The sequence below is a fragment of the Atractosteus spatula genome, chromosome 17, assembly GCF_055471065.1.
Source record: "Atractosteus spatula isolate fAtrSpa1 chromosome 17, fAtrSpa1.hap1, whole genome shotgun sequence".
In the NCBI taxonomy this organism is placed as follows: domain Eukaryota; kingdom Metazoa; phylum Chordata; class Actinopteri; order Semionotiformes; family Lepisosteidae; genus Atractosteus; species Atractosteus spatula.
The window spans coordinates 12853803-12876156 of NC_142722.1; the positions used below are offsets into that span (position 1 = coordinate 12853803).

At 37.5% G+C, this 22354-nt stretch overlaps 1 protein-coding gene across 1 annotated transcript in view; it reads right to left on the reverse strand.

The window, feature by feature from the left end:
* LOC148819144 (transmembrane protein 132C-like) overlaps positions 1 to 22136 on the reverse strand; it is a 52723-nt gene extending 30587 nt beyond the window's left edge. Inside the window, exon 1 of the mRNA XM_088935723.1 lies at positions 20638 to 22136. Within this exon, the coding sequence (XP_088791849.1) occupies positions 20638 to 20716 (79 nt within the window). The 5' untranslated portion in view covers positions 20717 to 22136. The remainder of the gene's footprint in view (positions 1 to 20637) is intronic.
* Between the last annotated feature and the right edge of the window lie 218 nt (positions 22137 to 22354).

Here is a 22354-nt window from a genome sequence, read left to right on the forward strand (position 1 = left end):
CAGTTAATTAAGATTAAACAATAACATTCTGAAAGCACCCACGCTGATTATACTTTAAGGCGCTCATTATCTTATCTCTGATTAGAAGCTAGCAAATGCGTTTGCAGTTGTCGAACATATGACAATATTCAGCAGCTCGGTTCTGCTTTTCAATTAAGAAGGAAATACAGGAGCTAACTGCCAAGGCAGAGTTTGCATTTGGCTTCATGTCATTTTCATGATTGAAATGTAATTATTGTTTTGGTTCAGAATTTTCTGCCTTTCTGTGTTTTTGTTGGTGCACCTGCCTAATGAAATAGCCTGTTTTTCCTCTCCTCTATCAAGGTAACTTTTTCCTTTTTCACATCTGGTATGTATCAGCATAACTCCAAGTGCAACTGTGGACATTTAAAGACATTCCCCTATAGTAACCTCACAGATGATGGTGCAGCCAATCAATGCAGTAAGAGCAGCTTGGAGTAATGTTGTAGGCTGACCTAGCTGCTGGTTGTGAAGCGCCTGGGCTACAATCCCCTGATATACAGTACAGTAACTGCAGAACATGAAAACCAGGTAACCCTACCATAAACAATTCTCATCACCAACTAAAACATATGCAAGAAATGTTGAGGCAATGAGACAAAATCTGTCCCATTGAAACACCTAGGGGCCTTAAATGACGAGCCACTGCAATTAAAAGAGATTTGACATGTGAAACAATTTGGAAGTCATGGTGATATGTTGAAAGAATTAGTTGTATCCCCTAGGTGTTCAGGAGAGGTTGGTGTAATTAAGATAAATCCATGTTCTTAGTTGTGTCAATTTACTATAGCTGTAAAACTAGCAGACACTACAGGAATCCGGTGTATAGCTAACAAGAATATAGAAATAAGCTGCATCTGCCCTTAAACCACTTTTGCCAGTTCTTAAACACTTTGAATGCTTGAAATAGGAGATATTAAAGTGAGGTCTGTCAGTTGTGCATCCACGTACAGTATGCCATTATTGCAACAGCTCTAGATTAGGATTCTCATTGCTTTTGAAATCCCCAGATTCAGATCTGTAATCTACAGTATGTGCCAAATCCATCCCAACCCAGTAAAAATGCAGCTGGTTTTCCCTCTGCTTCTCTCCATCGTTTCTTTTCTGTTGCTGACAGTAAAGACTGCTGACTTCAGTAATTTGGTACACCTGAAAGGTGCAGAACTGTCTAATGACAGCATCATCAAAGCCACTGGTGAAGAAATTAGCATTTGAACTGTTGGTGCTCACTGTTCTAGGAAGGAAAAAAAAATCAAGGTACATTTGCTCCTTTGCAAATACACACAAAACATTCTAACAAATTCCTAATTTGAAAGCTACAAAACTGTTGCATGTTTTTACACTGTCCACACTAGCAACCGAGCACGCCAAATGGCCAATGATTATTTTTTAAATTTCTTATATTCTCTAAATATAATGATGTACTTACATCCTTAAGTTCTTGCCTGCTAAAAATTAAGCTTATAATTGGGTAGCTGCCAACTCTAAAGGTTTAGTCGATCCTACTTTGCTGTCATTCACTCATGTGGTCTATAGAACAAAAAAACAAACCATGCATTCTCTCTTAGGGAACTACATTAATGATCCAATAAAAGCTCATGACAGGCCAGCTGTTGAGTGATTTTTATTAAGTTTGAAGGGGCCATGCCCCGTGATACTCACAAAAGTAACAAACTCGATGTGGTACAGTGGCTTTTTAAAACAACGCTGGTTCAGTCCACAGCTCAAGAGGAACATTATAATCAAGGACAAGTAATTAAACAAGAAGGCAGCATTTTAAGAGAAAACAGCAGTCAGCACAAAGGAGATATGATTTAATACCTCTGCCTTGTAAAATTATATAGTAAACAGTTTAACAGTCATTTTATGTCCAACACAACATCACCACTCACACGAGGACTTCAAACAAGAAAGGTGATGAGGTATTAACCTCTTGTGTTTTTATGTGCTGATAAACATCATATCTTCTCGCTGGTCAACATTTGATTCCTCCATCACGATACTGGCTGCCTCCAACACATCCCAGCCTGGGTTGCTTCAACCATCATGTTTAACCACCAATTCTCACAGTGGTACCCCGAGAGGACAAAGGGGCGAAATTCTTCACACCCATTGAACAAGGCGTAAAACACTCCACAAACACATGAAACAGGGCAAAAAGGGTACTTCCGCTGAGTGACACTTCTTCCAAGTGATGTTTTTAAGTTACACTTCACACAGGAGTGAGTAAAAGCTGTGCTCTAGGACAGAACAACCAATTATGCCTCTATGTTCTCTAAAGGGATCACCGAATAGCACAAAATTGAATTATGTTTCAGAGACATCTCCAAATAGCTACAACTAGCATCCAGATATTTTGGAACTTAGGCTCAAAGAATCTAACACTACTTAAGAACATAAAGGTTTCAAGAGGAGGCCATTCAACCCATTGTTCAGTGGCTTGTCTTGTGGTGCTCAGCTTTACAAAGGTTAAACAGAAGCCTTATTAACAATAAAAAAAAACATCTGAAGTCTCCAATATCCTGACACAGAAGAGGTTTCTACAAACCCAATAATAAATCTCAAGGCTTTCCAAATTTTTTTAAAGAACACTTTGGATCAGAGGGAGATGAAGGCTGAGCTGTATCGCACTTTATTTTTTTATGGTGTTGAAAGGCACTACATTGGGGAACTTGTATATTGTATAGTAAATGGGTCTTGAAAACATGCCTGCACTGCCATTACAAGTGCTGACACAAACAGCATTTCTGATATATTTCAAACGGATGCTTTGAAAAAAAAAACCCAGGCCCATTAGATTATTAACTGTATGCGAAACCTAGACTAAGCACCTGCAGTTCATAATATCCTTTACTTAAATGAAATGTAAAATAAATTTGAATTATGGAGATACGAACTGGGACTAAATTACCAGAATAAAGTTATTTTGCATACAATTAAAATTATGACTATGTAATTCAAATTTATGCACAATTTCCTGCTTTATGGTCTGGGCTTCTTCTCATTTAAATGCCATAAATGCAAGAATTTAATCATTGTGTACCAACTATAGCAACATTACCTTTTACAATGCATCCAAATACTGGACACATTTTAAAAATTATTAATATTTCCTGTCTCAGCATTTTCCCCCAAGTGGCTTCCTACAATAATAATGTTTTTTCATTTATTGGTATAATGAATAAAATACCTTTACTGGTTATTCAACAGCTCTTCCAAAATGAACAACAGAAGAAACACTACCAAGAAGAAAAAAACATTCAGCTTGACATTCTTATTTATTTGTTACTTAAAGATTCCAAAGCTTCTTTTAAGGAAATGCTAGAGAAGGTTAGATTAGCAAGCATTAATCGGATGATTCAGCTTTTTAATTCATATTACATGTATTCTCTGAGAACTCTGAGTTGATGACCTGGGTGTGTAAATCTCAAATACTCTAAATATTGAGTCGTTACCCCATAAATAGGGTATTGATTTCAATGTCTCGTATGCCTCTTCACCAAACAACCTTAAACTCAAGGAACACTTGTAAGTGTAAAACTAAAGGGGACCTCATTAATTGAACACGTATATAACGTATATAACTACTGTATACTGTATACACAAATAGTATACAACTGGAGCCATGAGACCTGAACAACAAGAAGGTGCTTGTTGTTTATTTGTTCAAAATCTTCAGAATCTCCATTTGAACTCTCCAGATCCTAGGAGTCTCAGCACTTTTCCTCTCACCGCTGTGACACAGCTGCTAGTGTAAAAGCAGAGCATGAAAAACCCAGCTCACTGCTGCAACCTCTGAAGCAGTACAAGAGGAATGAGGACCATGCACCCACACTTCCCCATCGCACTCTCTGCTCAGTTTGTTACCATTTGCCCAACTACATGCTCAGTGGTGTCCTACAGGGCAGTTAGAAAAGACCGGAAGGCAGAGAAACTACTGCAGTGGGTAGTCGTCCATGACTGCTTTAGATATCAATGGTAACTATGCACTGATGCTTGAGAAAGCCTGCTTGAACTGGCAGTGTTTAGATTGCAGAGCTCAATCGGCACTAGGAACTTGCATTTTCACTGCTTTAGCCACTGAAGTGCCCCTAAATAAAAGTACATTGTTTAGCAATGACCTTGACAATTCATGCCTTACTCAGCTCAGTGTGCACAACGACGTGTCACATATGCACGTAACAATGTCCTAATATATTCAAAATATAACTGGAAACAACAATAGAAGGATTTTGCAATTTATTTTATCGTGAAAATAATCCATTGTCCAGGATTTTCTTAACATGCTCTATAAAGAATTCTGTTACTCATAGAGATAAGAGAATGTCAGCACTTTTTTTTTAATCCCTTTTATATAAAAAGTCAAGTCCGAGGACAGTAAAGCTATAGAAGCTTTCTTTTATTCCCTGCCAGGACTTCATATCTAAAGTTAGACAAAGTGCATATAGCCTGAGAAGGAGATTTAATCAGTGTGCTCACTTTTAGTCTCTTCTTCCATGAAAACATTGACTGCAATACATTCCCTTAACTTGGGCTGGAAGAAGCTGCACATTAAACCTTATGGGTAATTTTGGATATAGAATGAGACAAAATTGTCTAAAGATTCACAACAACTGTAACTGTAGAAAACAACTAATATTGGGAAAGTTCCTTTGTTAAAGACTGGCTTTTTTCTAGGTTGAAAACTCGAAAGAATGTCATATAAGGTCATTTATAGACTGCCAATTACTGTGACAATGAACTAACCACCTGCACATTTAATGCCATGTTTCAATAACAATGCACACTATAATCTACAGCTGGATTTTTGCAGCTGGGACTTCTCCTTCAATAACCTGATGCATGAGCAGTATTCAAAGAGTATCTTCTACATTTTTTTCTGGTTCTAAGCAATTAAAAATAGAACAGTCTTCTGCCATGAGTAAGCACTGCATAGAATATAATGTTCCATTAATCTGATCAAAGCTCGAAATAGCTTTGTACAATCTGATCGGTTAAGATGGAAAATAGTTCAATGAGGATTGTTACTGGCCTGAAAATTAGCTGATAAAGAAGAAAAAGTGCTACTTATCTCATACACCACTCTTTCTAAATGCTTGTTCGAATTACAATTACATCATCCTGAGTAAGCGCATTTGTCATCATAGTACTGTATATACACTTCACATTATTATACAGCTACTTTAATCTTCTCAGATTTTTCAAATAAAATTATGTACTGTATATAAAATTAGATAAAAAATATTTCCACAAAATACTCAAAGACCTTTTTATAAATAGAAAACAGCCCATAACGCTATAGTAGATTCAAGGTTAAAAATCTCTATTTTCTGATCTCTAAAGCAGACAAAAATGCCAAAGAGATAGCACTCTTCGGCTCTGTAGCCTTTAAAACATTAAAACATTTAAAATCTCTGTAATTTCTACAAGGAAGCACAGAGAGTGGCAGAAATTATTTTCTTAGCTCTCTGTGATCAAAGGCTGGTGTTCCTGAACATGACTTGTTTCCAGTCCTAGCAACACATCTACCCACGACAAGAAAAAAAGATCAGTACAGAATGAAACTAGTTTTGTTTTATTTCACTCTCAATGACTGGTAGCTGAAAGACATCAGAGTGCTCCTCAGATAAGTCTGCCTGGATAGCCATTCATCTTCTGAGATGCTGCAAGCTTCACAGGGCCTGACAGGAGAGCTAGAGCCCACTGGAGGAGCACTACAGCTCTGGTGACATCACTGGGAGTGGCATCACTAGGGGGACAATCATGGGAGTTTCTGTAGGACTGAGAGCCAAGAGCACACTGTCTTATTAATCCCAAACCTATTTGTGGGGTGCTGATAACTGATCTCCTGAACTATTGCTGTGCTGTCTTCTTTGTTGGTAATGTTTGTCTGTCTTTGCTGTATTGTTGTATTGGACAGTGCCTTTGTGACATTTCCCCCAAGGGATAATAAAGCACGAGCCAAACTGAGCAAATTCTAAACTGCTGCTTGGGGGAGGCTCAGTCACAATCAATTAGGCCTTTGACACATGCTTAATCTCCCCAATATCTGGGCCACAGAACTCAACCCGCACTTCAGGCAAAAGACCTTTACTGACCAAGTCAATCAGGACCCCTCAATCTTCTGGGCTTCCAAGTGTCTCAACTGGTAATGGCATTCGCCCCAGAGCAGGTAGAGCTTTATCATACTTGTGTCGAGAACGTGACCCTGGGTTAGGCCTCTAGCCTGCAACGACTGTGAATCCAGAAGCGGTGGTGCTGGTAAGGGCCTATGGGCCTAAAGGGCCTATGGCCTATTTGTTAAAAGATGAGATGAAAAGGTGTTTTCTAAGACAGCTAGTCCAGTCCTGCATCCTAGTCTTTATGCTTCTGACTTGTGTTTCTTGCAAACCATGACTGATACCTAAAACTGTCTGAGTGCCACCACTCACTGGCACCTATCATCAGAAGAAGAGGTCATTGACCCCTGGTCGGTACTACATTTCCAGTGTTTATGCAGTACAGTGCCATGTAAGAGTAAACTTGTATCAATATGAGTACACTTGAGTACGCATGTATGGTATGTGTGATTCACATGTCCCTGGTTGCAATCATGAGCTGTTATTAACATCTACAATCATGAAAGGGAAGCATTAGGATTTGGCTGTTTGACCACATAGACAGTAAAACTACCGTTTTCTGTTTCACATTCTATATGAAAAACCTTTCCTATCTGAAAAATTAGGTATTAGATAACTTTCTATATACAATATTTGAAATATAACATCTATATATTACATTTATAAACATGATATATAATGTTATCATAGCTATATATCATGTGTTTAAGAATATTAGATTTTTAATGGGAATTTTAACAAGACTCCTGAAATAAGGGACTTATTATAATCATTATATTAGGCACAAGGCAGTTATTTTTCAGAAACTGAAATTAAATTACATAACTACTGTAAGTAAACCCCAGTCCACCCACACTTGTGTGACAGCCCACTTAATCATGCAAATTAATTGATTAGCAATCATGCACCGATGTTAGTCCATTGTCATTACTACAAAACAGAATCAACCCCTGAAACACTCAATTATATGTGCTCATTTTCTATTAGATTTAATTACTGGAGCTATACTGTAGCAGTATTATCAAGTCAGTTCAGATTAAAACCCCTCTTCTTTGTCACAACTGACCATTATTGCTTCTTACAGACTGCTTATTTCCTGAAAAACAACTTCATCTAACACTTTTAGCATATGTAAATTTCACTATTAAATTCACAAATGGTTAATGTTCACAAATTTGACTATGTAATATTACTGTTGGAAACATGCCACAGAAGAACAAGGTATATTCGTTTTTTTAAAACTGACAACTGAAGCTGTGGTCAGATGGTCTGAATGCATTTACATCAGTCTGACATTAAGTTTAAAAGACACAAATAAGATAATAATATTACACACTGTCTCTCAAGAGAAGTCTTTCAATGTTTTTCAACAGGCGGGATGCAAATGACTATCTACAGTGTGCAGTCCTTTATTGTTCATTTAATGAGGCTGACAGAAAGGACAGAAAAGTCTCACTCTGCATCACATAGCCCTTTCAGATTTTCCACGTGTTGCCAGAGCTTTCCAAGAACAAAACCAAGTGCTGTATGGCATGTAAACGTAAACCACAAAATAAATCAAGTGAATAAATAAAGAACTGAATTTCTGTGAGTGACACTATTTTGCTTCTCTGAAGGCTTTTCACTATATCTACACAATCTTCACAGATGGAAAAACACCTACTCATAGGGCTCTTTCATGCACGCCTACACATGATAACACAGACCCCCGCCACTGCATCGCGCCCGGCATCTCTCCCTCTTTCTGGCTACTAGTTTGACTGCCCTCTGGCTGAACTCCTGGAGATCTTAATATAAATATATTACACATTTCCCAAAAATGATTCTGAAAATATTTTCAGGTCATCAGACTTCTTTCCCTTGCAGTGTTTCATTAAATACATTGTATACAGAGATACATGAAAGGAATTTGTTCCCTTTGGTAAAATGACTAAAAAGGCTTTTCACATATAACACTGCTTGCAGACCCCACCCTTAGACACCTTAGACAAGGTGGCTCAAGAGATCTGAATATATACAAACCCGCAATGGACGATACTGGACGGCGCAGTGGACTATATTGCAGAGAACATGCAACTGATACAACAAAACACGACTAAGTAGCCCCTTGAGGCTTCTCTCGAATTCCCAACCAACCCCAGACAGCCCTGTACAGACTAAAACATTACATTCATCTTTGTGAGAATGTGTCCTCTAAACCCTTCACCGATTATCTAATTAATTAACTAATCATCACCCAGTGTGTCTATTTACAACAATGGAGACCTTTAATGGTCTCTAGTAGTAGGCTGCTAGTAGCAGCCCCCTCAATAGACCACTCTGCTACAAACACCTTTTACAATCTGGAAATGTAATTTTAAATGTAATTTCTTATTCATTTTGTTTAAAGAAATCAACTTGGAAATATACAATAAGTTTTAAAATGTAGATGAGAATCATACTCAAACAATGAAAAGCTTAACAAATTTATATTAAAGCAGCTGCTAAATTAATCACAGGAGACTAGGGGACTGAACTCCAAATCACCCGTTGTCACTCTGGAGCCACTCATTATAGGACACGTCTTATCCCAAGGAGGAAACGCAACATGCTCTTTTCCTCAACCTTACCTCTTTTAATGGAAGTCATTGATGAAACGTTATTAATTCTCTCTTAATATGACTGATTTTACAGTTTTATCTACAGAGAATACTTCAAATGAATTTAACTGCCTCAGGCCATTCAAAATCGTGTTATGCGTTTTAATGCCAAAAACACTGACAAATAAATTCCTACCATACACAGTGCATTATCCAATATCAGCACCTCAGACTGCAGATATAGCTTCATTTTAGTTTACTGATGCCTTCTGAAGAGTGTCATCAGAGCTTAGCTGGGATACAAAACAAAGTTATACCTTTCAATATACATAATCCAGATCCTGCACAACAACACAGTATATTAGCTCAGGAAGCATGTTATGAAATTATCAGCTATTTTTTCATGAGAGGAAGGCTATGAGAATAAATGAGACACTGGTTTGACTCCTGCATGCTTCTGAAATCTTAATACCTTAAGAAATTTGCTTTTAAGATTCACAAAATGACTTCTACTGTACATGCCCATTGTTCAAGAAGAAAAAACTAAATAAATGCATTATAAAGTACACGGTAAAAAGTGCTGATGGGGGAAAAAAGGACAAAATTCACACCCTGTCTGGAGTCCCAGAACAGTGATCAATTATATCCAATTGAAAATGACTTCATTTTAGTGAACAATTCAAATTCCATCACGTTTTTCATGATTCTTTTCCACCATAAAACGTTGATGACATTGAATAAGAACCAAAATATAGATATGAAGTAAATTCCTCAGCATGACTTTTCCTGATGTATTTTGAAGCAGGAGGTTCTGTGGAAGGGCAGAGACAATTTCAAATAGGTTACCTCCCCAACGCTCTGGCGTAAAATGAATGAAATTAGCTCTGATTATCTTCAAACAAAACAATTTTACAGCTGAATGAAGAAATGTTTTCTGTTTGCAGAAGGCTGTTATGTAGTATATAAAATTCACAGTGCGATAATACCCCACCTTTTTTAATAAACAGACTTCTTTCCTAACGGTATAATCCCAAAGGTACTGATTATATACGCACATAAAATAATTGTAAGAGCAGTGCAGGAAACTAAATACAGCTGCTTATTCCTATTGCCAAAGGGACACATTAAAATTTCACATGGTGAATCTTCATGTGTTCACAAGGCTACATTTCAGTATGCATCACACCTCCAGCACTGCTGCAGAGCAACAAGGTGGTCAGTGCAATGATTAGTTGTAATGGCTCGATCTGAACATTTGAGGACTCCTGTAATAGCTGTACAGTATGTCCCTTATTGAATCCTCTGCAGGTCGCACAATTGCTGTATTGATATACAATGCATGATGTTCTCTCCTTTTGCTACCCTGAAGCTGCATAATTTCTGTATCACAATCAGGCCTTCAAAGAAAATGGTCGTCTGCTTAGTTAAAAAGACAATAAGCCCAGATCCATATCTACCTTGAGCACAGCACTGATGCAGAGGACATAAAAAAAATGTACTTCAGTTATAAAACTCACATACACAGTGGGAAAAAAAACAAATATCTCTGCAGATATAATTGAAACAGTTCAGCATTTTATTGAAATGGAAATCAGATGAAATTTAATCAAATCGAAATTGATGAAAATGATAGCGATTGACTACAGTTTATAAACACTTACTAGTTTATTTTAACTAAGAACAATTTCAAAACCCCTTCCCACATGTATTGTGCTCAAGGTTATTTCAGTTTTTATCTGCTTGAATCTAAATAGACTTGGAACCATTGTGTCTTCATATTCATATTCAGGAAAAAATTCTTAATTGCTTCAAGTTCAAATTTTTTAAATAAACAGACTGAATGAGTCTTTTAGTAAAGATCTACAGAAAACAGGACTCTAACTCAAGTATTAACACAGTTATTTCAGGTACTTTTATTTACAAAAATTATGTACAACTAAGCTCCCTTTCCTTTATTTTTTATCAGTAGTATAACATTTTTAATTATTATCTTAATTTACAACTAGAAACAAGTGCTACACATCACACGTCTACACAAAATGTTAAACTAGGTGGCTAAACAAATAAATCTTCTATTAATAGACACTACCTTGTTTGATAAGGCAGTTTAATTACTGCTGACTACAGCTTTAAAAGTACTGTAGGTGCGCTTGTAAGAAATATATAAAAAACAAAGAACCATAATTAGGCTACACTGCAATTAAGTCATTTAAGAAATAACTGCATAAACAGCTGTAGCCTTACAAAAAATGTACAGGTGTTTCTACTGATAAGAGCCATTAGCCACTGCAACCACAGATTGCATGTGAATAAATATTCAGGTTTCACAGTGGTAAAACACGACAAAATTATATTCACGTTCTTAATTCATCCTCAGGGAACTATGGCGTTTTTGCACTTGTGTGTTTTTTTTTTGTTTTACTAGCTCCAAACATGCTTATAGCTGCTTATAGTATCCATGGTGAAGACACCAAAACCCTCTTCCTACAACCTGACAGGCAGGGAAAGCAACAATAATGGCTAGCCTGTGGACAGGGCCTTAGTATGGCAGAGGGAAGAGAAGCTGCAGGACAGTACTGTTAAAGACAACGATGGGTTGTTTCAATACCTCCATAGCTACTGTACATTAACATCTACTGTTACACAGGACTCACCTGGCCCACCAGAATGCAGCAGTGGGGTGTTTTAGAATAAGAAAGACCATCTGCCCAAACACAGTCGTGCAGGTAAAACTTTCAATGTGGCTCACATAAGCATATTTGGCCTTATTCTAACCCTAACATTAACCTTAAACCTAAAAGTTACCACAACGGATGTTATTCACATATTGCAGCTGAGAAAAATAAAGTGTCAATGATCTTATCCATACAGCGGTTAGGTACTGTACCTCAGTTGAGAATACCGAATGTATTATTATTTCAGTTAAGTCAACATTTCTCATACTTATCCCCCACATTCCACATTCCAATAGGAAGGTTAAGTCACATAAAAACTCAGAAGGAACAACCTCACATGTTTAAGTTGATATTTTTACTCAATAGACTTCTGTATCAGAAGAGTGAGAGGAAATATAAAAGAAGCAAACTAAAATGTTTGTCTTCAGGAATTACCACAAATAATACGAGCTATAAATAACTCTCCTTTAAATCTTCTCAATCTTCTAAACCACAAAAAAAAACTGCATTATGGAGATTATGAGAGAGAGAGGTCCCAATTAACTTCTGTACATTGATGGATGGCTGGATTCAGATTCACAGCGAAACAAAGGGGATTTAACAGTTGTCTTTTAATCCATTTGCTTTGGACAGGTCTTCTTCCTGCAGGCAGCTTTTAAAGTGATTTTATCTTTCATTTCATGGAAGGATCTGGGCCAGCTACTGTACCAGCTGGTATCTTTCCCCGCGTTAGGATTGTCAGAAACAGGCCAGAACACATTGTGTAAAAAATTCCATTGTGAAAGGGAAGTCAGTCATCAGTGTGCAAAAGAACTACAGACCACATTTGTTTGCCAAACCAAGATCTGACCGTTGCTTGTTGTGTACTGTTGAGTTTTGTACATTATAATAGGAATGTGTTATTAAGAGCAATCCTTGAGGTACAAGCTAAAACAATGAGGACCATCAAAAAATTGAATAGATGGAAAGAGAAACCAATTCAATTACTACTTTGAAAAAAACTGGCAAACATACAAAGGCCACATTTCAACCACCAGATGAGAAAGGAGGAAGCACTGACATGATTACCCTTGCCTTTTTTTTCTTCTTCATTTAAGCACATATAAATGATAGGCAACACCTCCCAGCAGAACTGTCATTGCAATGCAGTCTTCACCAGTGGGGACACTTTATCCCAAAATGTCCCAAAATGTTTGATATGAATGATATGCTTGAACACAACACAAAAATCACACAGGCAAACTTGCAATGGCCTTGGGAAACACCTGCCCTTCTTAAAAAGTGAAAAAATAATTTCTAAAATCAAGAGGGAACAAGGAATCAAAGGCATACGATTTAGAATTTGGATATATTTCCACACTGGGGAAAAAGCCTGTATTTCTAAAATCTTAGGACACACGTTTTCATAGGGTTCCGTAACACTTCTGTTTTAAATCCAGCAGAGTAATTAACCACTGATAATTATACAGTGTTCCACATCTACTCCTGTAAAACATCAGATCCTACAGCAAATGACAAAAATGCATGCACGTTGTTATTAAAAGCGTATTACTTAATTTACCATTATTATCTATGCAGTTATGGAAGTTCAAAGGAAGTTATATGAACAACATAATTAATTGCTGTTTATCACTGCTCCAATTCCCTGCAGTTGAAGAAACCTTTTTTTTTTACTGAAATGAAAAGCCACACACCACACACACACACACACACACACACACACACACACACACACACACACACACACGTGCACACACCATGCAGCAAGCCTCACAAAAAACTGCCTTCAGGCTGCCTTTCTCCACTCTAAGTTAGAATCAGTTCTCCCACAGCTCACAATTTCCTGCCAAAATGAAGGAAAATTAAAGGCTTCCAAAAAGATAATGCCAACACAGGTATGAGAGAAATTGACCCATGGACAACAAGCTGGGCGCGTGAGATATCAAGGATATAATTTTAAGGGCTTTATCCAGAAGGTTATCAGTTACCACATAGAGACATTATCAACATTTTATAGTTTGTGATTTAGTCTGTTGATCTGGATAAGAGCTGTGCTCATGGATTCACCTCTATAAGTCCTTTTCATCATCACAATGGGGCAGCATGACGATGTGATTCAGGGGTAATTTTTAAAAGCATATTCCTAAATTGTGCCACTTGTTGAGTTTAAAAGGGGGCTGATTTTTACAACATCATTATTTTGGGTTATTTGTTATACTTTTGCGCACAGGCCATGCTGTCATAAAATAAAATAAGCAGGAGAATGAAATGAGAGGTCTTTTAGACATCTTCTAGTGCAAAATGTATGAACAGTGATTTTTAAACCTAAAGGGCAGCAGCGTAGAGGAAGAGAAATCTTGAGAACTAGAAAGAAAGACTGGGTACATTTAGGACTCACAGATGTACAGAACACTCCTCTTGAAGGAGCAGGATTTGCTTCACTCGAGATTATGAGCTCCAAACATCAAAAAGAAGAACCACATAACACAGCCCTCATTTCAGTTCTGATCCTACCTCACTTTTCTCTAGCTTCAGCTTATGTTTCATGTATTTGTTTCTAGGGAATTGTATCTTGGATACATCATGTTTATTATTTAATCATTTTCATTTTGCTGGTGCCTTTTCCCAAGACACCCTACAATTAATAATTAACAAGCATTAAACGGATATTGTTTTGGCCAACATATCCGTCAGATCTGGAATATTTACTAAACCAGTAAGAAATACGTTGAGAATACAGATTTAACTTGCCATTCATTAATAAATTTAAAAAAGTTTCACAGTATAATTACAACCTACTCCCATAGAGTGAATCACTTAAATGTGGTCAAAGGCTTACTCCCACTGTATTTCCCATAGATGTGTAGAAAACAGTAAGTAGGTGCCAGCAATTACCTTGCAATTACATGGTTGTAATGGATTGTGTTTAACATTGAAGCCTGCGGATTATTCGGGGTCTGTTCAATTCCTGCTGGAATTAGGCACGTGCTTAATCTACAGTGGAAGAAAAGCTAGAAGATCCTTTTTGGCTGTACTGCTGGTACCTCCATGCACTTTCTATTTAAGGAACCTTAAGGATAACATTTGTGTCTCTCTCTGGCTAATGGAGGAAACTATAACTAGAACAAAAAGTGCATGCAATTCCACAGTGCGAACAGCTCATGATTGGAATATCCATCCATCCATTTCCCAACCACTTTATCCAGTACAGGGTCGGGGGGGGGAGCCGGAGCCTATCTCAGCAAGCAACAGGAGCAAGGCAGGACATACCCTGGAAGGGAAACCAGTCTTTCACAGGGCACACCACACCACACACCAGGGCCATTTTTCCCAGAAGCCAGTTAACCTACCAGCATGTCTTCGGACTGTGGGAGGAAACTGAAGCACTTGGTGATACTCCACCTGAACACAGGGAGAACATATTCCAGAACTCTACACAGACAGCACACCAGTTCTGGAACTCAACCCCAGCACTACAAGGCAGCAGTGCTAATCTCTGTGCCACTGTGCTGCCCAAGTGATTTTAACATTTGTCACATAAACCTGTAATCATATTTATATCTAAAAATTTCCTACGTATTCTCAATCAAAAAGTTCAGAGAGGACTGAGACGTGCTCAGTGAATCCTTAGCTACTTGTGTTTATTGTTCCAATCACCCTGTGGACCTAGCAGGAACCCAGCAGAGTTGCACATTATGTGTGTTTGAAAATCTATATATATTGCATAAGCAGTAAGCATAACTGACCATCATTCTGAGCGTTTTATAGTTTTATCATTTAGGGGCGGAGCAGTGGCTCAATGGCTAAGGATCTGCACCGGAGGCTGGAAGGTTGCCAGTTCAAATCCCACAGCCGGCAGAGGAATCCTTCTCTGTTGGGCCCCTGAGCAAGGCCCTTAACCCCAACTGCTCCAGGGGCACTGTATGATAGCTGACCCTACTCTCTGACCCCAAGCTTCTCTCTCCCTGTCTGTGTCTCCTGGAGAGCAAGCTGGGGTATGCGAAAAGACAAATTCCTAATGCAAGAAATCGTATAGGGATAATAAAGTGATGAATTAGTAATTAAAAACAGCAATGTGTATATCTCGTTTCTTACAGGATGCAAAACTGCATTGTTCGTTAGGTTTTAAGAAGCAACATTTCCACACGATCCTCGATATTTTTAATTTTTTGAAAGCTGCAAATCAAATACAAATTAATTGCACTTCCCACTTATTAGTGACACAAAAACTGTGGCATAAGCAGTTTAATGCTTGGATGGATTGTGGACAGTGATAATGAAACCTGCAAATGTTCAGATTGTCACTGTCTTTTGCTTTGCTAACATAATCCTTAGATACAAACCTTCAAATCAATACTGAGAGAGGTTCTTTCCTAATACACAATCAGAATACCTGGGCAACCTACCAATACTTGAAGCAGAAATCTATAATGATTGTAAGGATTTTGAATAGGACCAGAAGGTGTACTAGTTTTCCATGATAGATATTGTTGTCTGTTTGTTTTGCAGTTTTTGCCATTGGTAATGCCCCAATGTAGGGCATTAATAAATGTTCCAAGATAAAATATACAAGCTACTACAAACAAAATATTCTAAAAATTACAAATAATTTGTTTCTATTTCTATTATACTGAAAGATTAGTTCAGCACTCAATCCTTCTTATTGGAGGAGCAAAAATGTTCCCCCACAAATATTTTATTAGGTACACTAGGCAGGAACAGACTTTGAAATTGCTTTTCATTTATTTATAGTTTAATATACAGCATTAATTTGCAGAGTCAAAGTCTCATTAGTGTCTACAACCTTTCTCAAGGTGACTGCATATTACAATACTGACATCTTTCCACCAAATGTGACTGGAGTTAGACAGAAATGTTCAAAAACTGGATGTAGCACATTAACCTTGTTTCTCTTTTTCTGAAAAATTCATGTGTATACAGGGCCGCAGCAATGAAAATTCACATATCTTATGTAAACCATTCAGTACACCTCAATGCTGAGCCTAGGTTAACACAGCAATGCTGTCCCTTACAATAATAATATAAAAAGAAAAACATGCATGGTATTTTACTACCACATAATAAAATCAAAAGAAAGCATACATTATACAAATACTTTTTAAATCAGACTTAAACATTTCAGTTGAAGGTGAATAAAGAGTTCCACAGTCAGGGCACATCACAACAAAAGGCATTATAGTCATCTAATCTTGATGTAAAAAGGCATGCATCTTCTTCTCAGCATCAGAATAAAAAGAAAAATTTGGTTTTAGGTATGATAAAAGATTAGTTCTAATGGTCAATTGACTAAATACATTGTACACGCGTCAACTAGTATAAAATGCAGCACATACAACTACAAAAAATATTTAAAATTCAGTGCACAAATTCCATTACCTTGACATGTTCTACCAACCCATCCACACATTCATCCACCTACGTATATCAACTACTCTTCTATCAGGTGTTATATGACGCTAAATATAGCTACAGAAGGACGGCTTTCTTGCAAGAAAAAAATATTATTTCTTAGTACAAAACTCAAAAGTCTTACTCCTAGACAATAAACTGTTGAAAATTCTCAAGATATCCACCAAGTTAACACAGCAGGTATTCCCAATATAATCATAAATTCTACCTATAAAAATACACATTTTGCATTTCAAGCAATATAGTGTTGATAGTTCCGAATGAAAATGTCCTTGTCCTTAATCAAAGACAGAGGTTTTAAATTCTTGCATAGGATGGTGATCACAGAAACCTTTCTGCACGGCAAGCACTGGGATGGCCACAGCTCACACATCTCTTAGCTGCTTCCTGTCTGCTTCTAAGCAGTCTGAGACAAATGAGCAAACAAATGTACAAATACACAACATTTCTAAATAGGACACTTCATATATTTTATGCTGAAGGAAGCAAAAATGATCATAAGTGGTGAAATGTGGACAGTTTATAACTGTGCATTGTGCATTCCAGATCCAAACCCATTTAAACTGGATTTAAAACAAATGGAAAAAAGGACCAGCAATGCAGTCAGATCAGTGGAAAGGTAGCTGTCAAACAATAAACTTGTTGATTAAACAAGTATTAGACTGATTGATATCAGTTTTTGACATGTATGGGATTGGGATCCAAATCCTGTTTTGCTTTGTTTATTTTTGTACATAAAATGCTAGAATACAGCAAAAAGACCACAAGTTAGACTAATTTAGTAAAAGCCTGTAGAAAAAAAGAGCCCACTTGTCGTCTTATGGCTTTTACACTCAGATAAGTTTTAATCACATGATAGTCACACCCCTAGGCGTGCCGACTAGATCATGATGAACTTGACATACTTGAAAGGAATTTCCATTCCTTTCTCCTAGACTGTTAGCTTGTTTGCCTCGCAGTGCTGGGGCCCTGGGTTCGATTCCGTACCTGGGATGCTATGTGCATGGCGATTGTATGTTCTCCCCATGCTCATGTGGGTTTCTCTCCACACTCAGAAATATACTGTACCGGTAGGTTAATTGGCTTTTGGGAAATTTAGACCTGGGCATGAATGTGTGTGTTTGCCCTGTGATGGGCTTGTGTCCCGTTCATGATGGACCCTACCTTGCGCCCAGTACGTAACAAGATACAATCTGCAACCCTGAATTGGAAGAAGAAGTTACAAACTGGATCGATTTAGAGACTGGTTCCTTTTTTTAAAAAATAAAGGTTATTTACCTATTCTATTTTTCTTACTTTTTGTAAACATAAGCAGTTTAAAGTAACAATGTTGACAATTTAACTCCTGTCTTCCTAGATGTAGGCTGTAAAATATTGCACATGACAATTTAATACAATCCTGCATCGTTTACTTAAAAATGTACATACTTTTACTTTCACATCACAGAATAAGATAGCAGAAGACCAACAGCCAGACAGTGGGTAATGTGACAACACAGTTATTTTAATTGAGGAAGAAACTCAATTTTGAAAGAAAGGCCTTTCTGAATTAAAGATTTGCTGTGTGTTTTTCATCTTAGTGTCATATATCAGAAAAGCTGAGCTAACCCTGTGCTAAACTACAAGATCTTTTGAACCTCAAGTGCATTCTAGCAAATTTTTCAAATGTTTTTCCATAAAGAAAACATTCTAGTCTTTACTCTTTTCCACAAAAGCATTGCCTTTCTCCAACTTTAGCTGAAAAAAATCTATTCTGCAACAAAAGTCTTTGAAAATGATCCTGCACATTTTTGTCAACCCCTGTTTTTCTCCTCCACAATGTAACAACAGAGGTTGGTCTTTCGCCTGGTGTGTAAATTCATTTTTGAAAATATTATTACTGGAAAATGCAGCAGTTGCATTCTGCAAAATAAACTCAGGTTTCCTGGCAAAAAAAAAAAATGACAAAAATAACTTAAAAGACATTCTCACTTCAGTTCAGGAATGGTCCCTTGACACAATCAAACCAATACTTGCAAAAACATTTCACACAGCAAGTGAGAATTCAAAGAAATCTTGTAATATCTGTATTGTCCTTCACATTTATTGTGATGTTTCAGATACACTACTGAGGCAAAGGTATGTGCAGGATGCTTTCAGACATTATATAAAAATACAGAAATGTGATGTTCACCTTCAGATCACACTGCAGCACAATTTAGAATAGTGTTTTTTTATGACAAAGCCACAGGCAGGACACTGTAAATAAGCTGATAATATGACTGAACTACACTTATTGCATTATCTTTAAAAAAATAAAAATCATTAGTTCTTTCCTTATCATTGGAAGCATTGTTAATGGTTAGAGGGTGGCTGATCGAATGTTTTTTTTTCTGCACAATCTCAGAAGCTTGTGGGGATTCAGACTTGCACACTATATGAGCCCCAAGTGCTAATGCCTTCCAAGTTATTAATCATTATTATAATGCAAATTTTTGGACAACCCAGTGCTATAGAACTGCAGGAATGAGGAAGGTATAATATAATATGTGTATAATAAATATAATTGCATCTGTAAACATTACGATATACTATATAAAGGTATATTTCATGCAAAGATGACAAAATTATCATTGAATTATATTGATTGAACAATTGGACCAATATAGAGCTGTCACTTCAAACAAACACCTAATCAAGAGACTTCTTACAAAAGTCAGTATGTGAATTGTTATATCTAATGAGTTACACCCTTTGCAATTAACATGACACAGACACTGTGCGAGTTTCACATATTCATTCCTGATACATCTCAAAGACAAGAGGACCCTTTTTCATCAGGCACAAGGCATTTTCAAATCGGTGACCCGAGCTAAATGAAAGAGCAGTGTGCCAAAAGAGCAAAATTTCAACCGAAACTTGGTGCGAGTTCATTGCTATCTGGGCAGCTGTACATTAGGATTCACAGCTGATGCACTGCCTTTCTTATCAGGCTGGGACCATTTATCTTCTTCACATTCACAAAGAGCTCAGGGTTATATGTATTCATTTTTCCCACCTATTTTCTGGAAGCAGCTGTGTGGCACCAGAACAGTTCTAATACCACTTGCAATCAATCGATTGCAGGGGGTCACAACAGTTGCTTTAGTTGCAGTATATTGAGTTGGCAAAACCTCAGATAATTCACACTAACTTGCAGACAACGACAGAATAAGCTTTACATTACCCCCAAAACTGGACTCATCCTCCTAAACACCTTAACCAGTAAGAGGTGATTAAAACTTCCATTCATACAGTACTTAATAAGGAGTAGGGATACAAGAATCGCTTTAACAGATGAAAAGTAACTCCCACGTAAATTACGTTTTTATTTTATACCTATAAATGTAAAGGAATTATTGTTTCAAATTGGCTTTGGTTTAATCACTAACCTGCTCATAAGATCATTATCTTAAAATTCCACATCCGTAGTACATCATTCAATAAAAACAGGCATTTTAGAGAGGCACGACTTGATCTATGATATTATCACTATTTTCAAAGATTTAGAACTGCTTGGAACAGAACAAGCGAATTCCACTGCAGCCTGAACCGAGGGTTGATGTATTCTACAGCACTGGCTGTGGTTTCACGCTCTAAAATACAAACCAGACAAGCGTGGGCCGTTTTAGTACAAGCCAAAGGTGTCGTATGTATTGAAATGGTATAGAAAACGCATACGGATGTTCCTTGTGAAAGGGTTTATAAACACAGATCAAAAAAAGTTTCATTCCAAAACAATACTGTGAAAATTTTTAACACCGCAAAACAAATGCTCTTTTTTTTTCTACTCACCTCTGCAGAGCACAGCTAAGGTGAAGTGTAGCGTGCAGAAACGCAACATGTTTCTTTCTGCACGCTGGAAAACTTCCATTAGGCTCGTAGAACACGGACCTCTAAAATAACAAGGAAAATAAACTGGCTATTTCTTGCAGCTTCTCACATCCACGAGCCAGGTCGATCTCTCTAGTAGTGTCAAAGCAGTGTAGCAAAAGTGCATCCTGAAGTTCCTATTGTTGTTCCTTCTAAACATATCCCCATTCTTCAGCAGGCGCACAGCTCCGTTAAAACGTCTTATTATCCCAGTAGCATGTAGGCATCGGAGAAGCTCTTTGACGTTGCCTTCACCACTAACTTTCAAACACTGACTTCTTTTAAAAATGAAACGTGTTTTCAAATGGATTCTCCCTGCATGCTTATGTGTCCTCCATTATCAAGTTACCGACTTTTAAACCTGTTAATTGTCAAAGCGTGCCCTTTAAAAATTCGCACCAGTCAGTTGAGGGGTGTCAGTAAGAAGACTCGAGGGGCTCGGCACTCGCAATGTTTCACTTAGCAACTGTCAACACTTTTACTAAAAGCAGGCTTGATTTCGCAGTAGAAAACGGCGGTAAATCTCCCCTTTTTGTCCTTAGGTATTTAGGATTTAGATTTCCCTCTAGAGCGGCAGAGTTCTTTGTTCCCAAAAGGCTTTGTATTGTCCGGACTAGCAATCTTTCACCTCTCAAGCGTATTCAATACCGCTTCACGCGTCGCAGTCCAAGATTTAAATCCACAGTACTCTCCGCACCACCGATCGACCCCTAACATTAGCTGGGGTACTCTCCCCCCCTTTTTTTGAGATTCTAGTTTCTCGTGTCCAGTCAAAAACAGAACTTGGGTAGGGTCTGAATTCAATGTTGTGAAAGAGAGACCGTATCCTCTAACATTACAGTAAATTTTAAATCACATATCAACGCAATTCTGAGTCTGTGGTTTTAAAATCTTGCTCCCCGTGGGTTTCTGTCCAGGTTTATGACATGAGACATTAAATGTTTAACTTTTGTTTCAAAACGTTAAAGAATGAATGAACTTTTAAAAATCTTTCTTCAGAAACGTTCCACTTTTAAGAACATTGCTACGATACATTAATCTCCTAGATTATTATAAACAAATACCGGGCGAATGGTTCTTTATATTTTGGGGGGAATGAAATTGGTCAAAAACTACCAGATGGTTACACACGAAATCCCAGAAGTTTATATAAAAAGCACGTATTCCTGTTTTGTGATGGGTTTTATTTTTCGCAGTTTCGTAGTTTAAATACTTAGAAACTTGCGTTTCTGGAGTTCATCAGGAACAAGCACCAAAAGTGAAGCAGGAGACAGGTTTTCCAAATAATTTCCTTCGGCTTTCCAGTGGAGCCTCGGTTGTTCTCATTCCTGATAAAGATACCGCTATTTTGTATCATCACTGCTCCATATTCTAATCCCTACACCAGCGCCAAGACGACAAAAACACCCGCAGTTTTCACTGAAACACACATAGGCGACGGAGATCCGCATCCAGCCGTCCTGGATTGGCAAATACCAAACTAGAGGGCGTGTTTGAGGTGGAAGACCAATAGCACGACTGTCTGCTTTGCATCCGTTCACAAAACATTTTCACGGCTGTCTTGGCGAGAGCATCACGTTACAAATTACCAACATGTGAACAATGCTTATAAATCGGAAAAAAAAATAGTCAAACATTG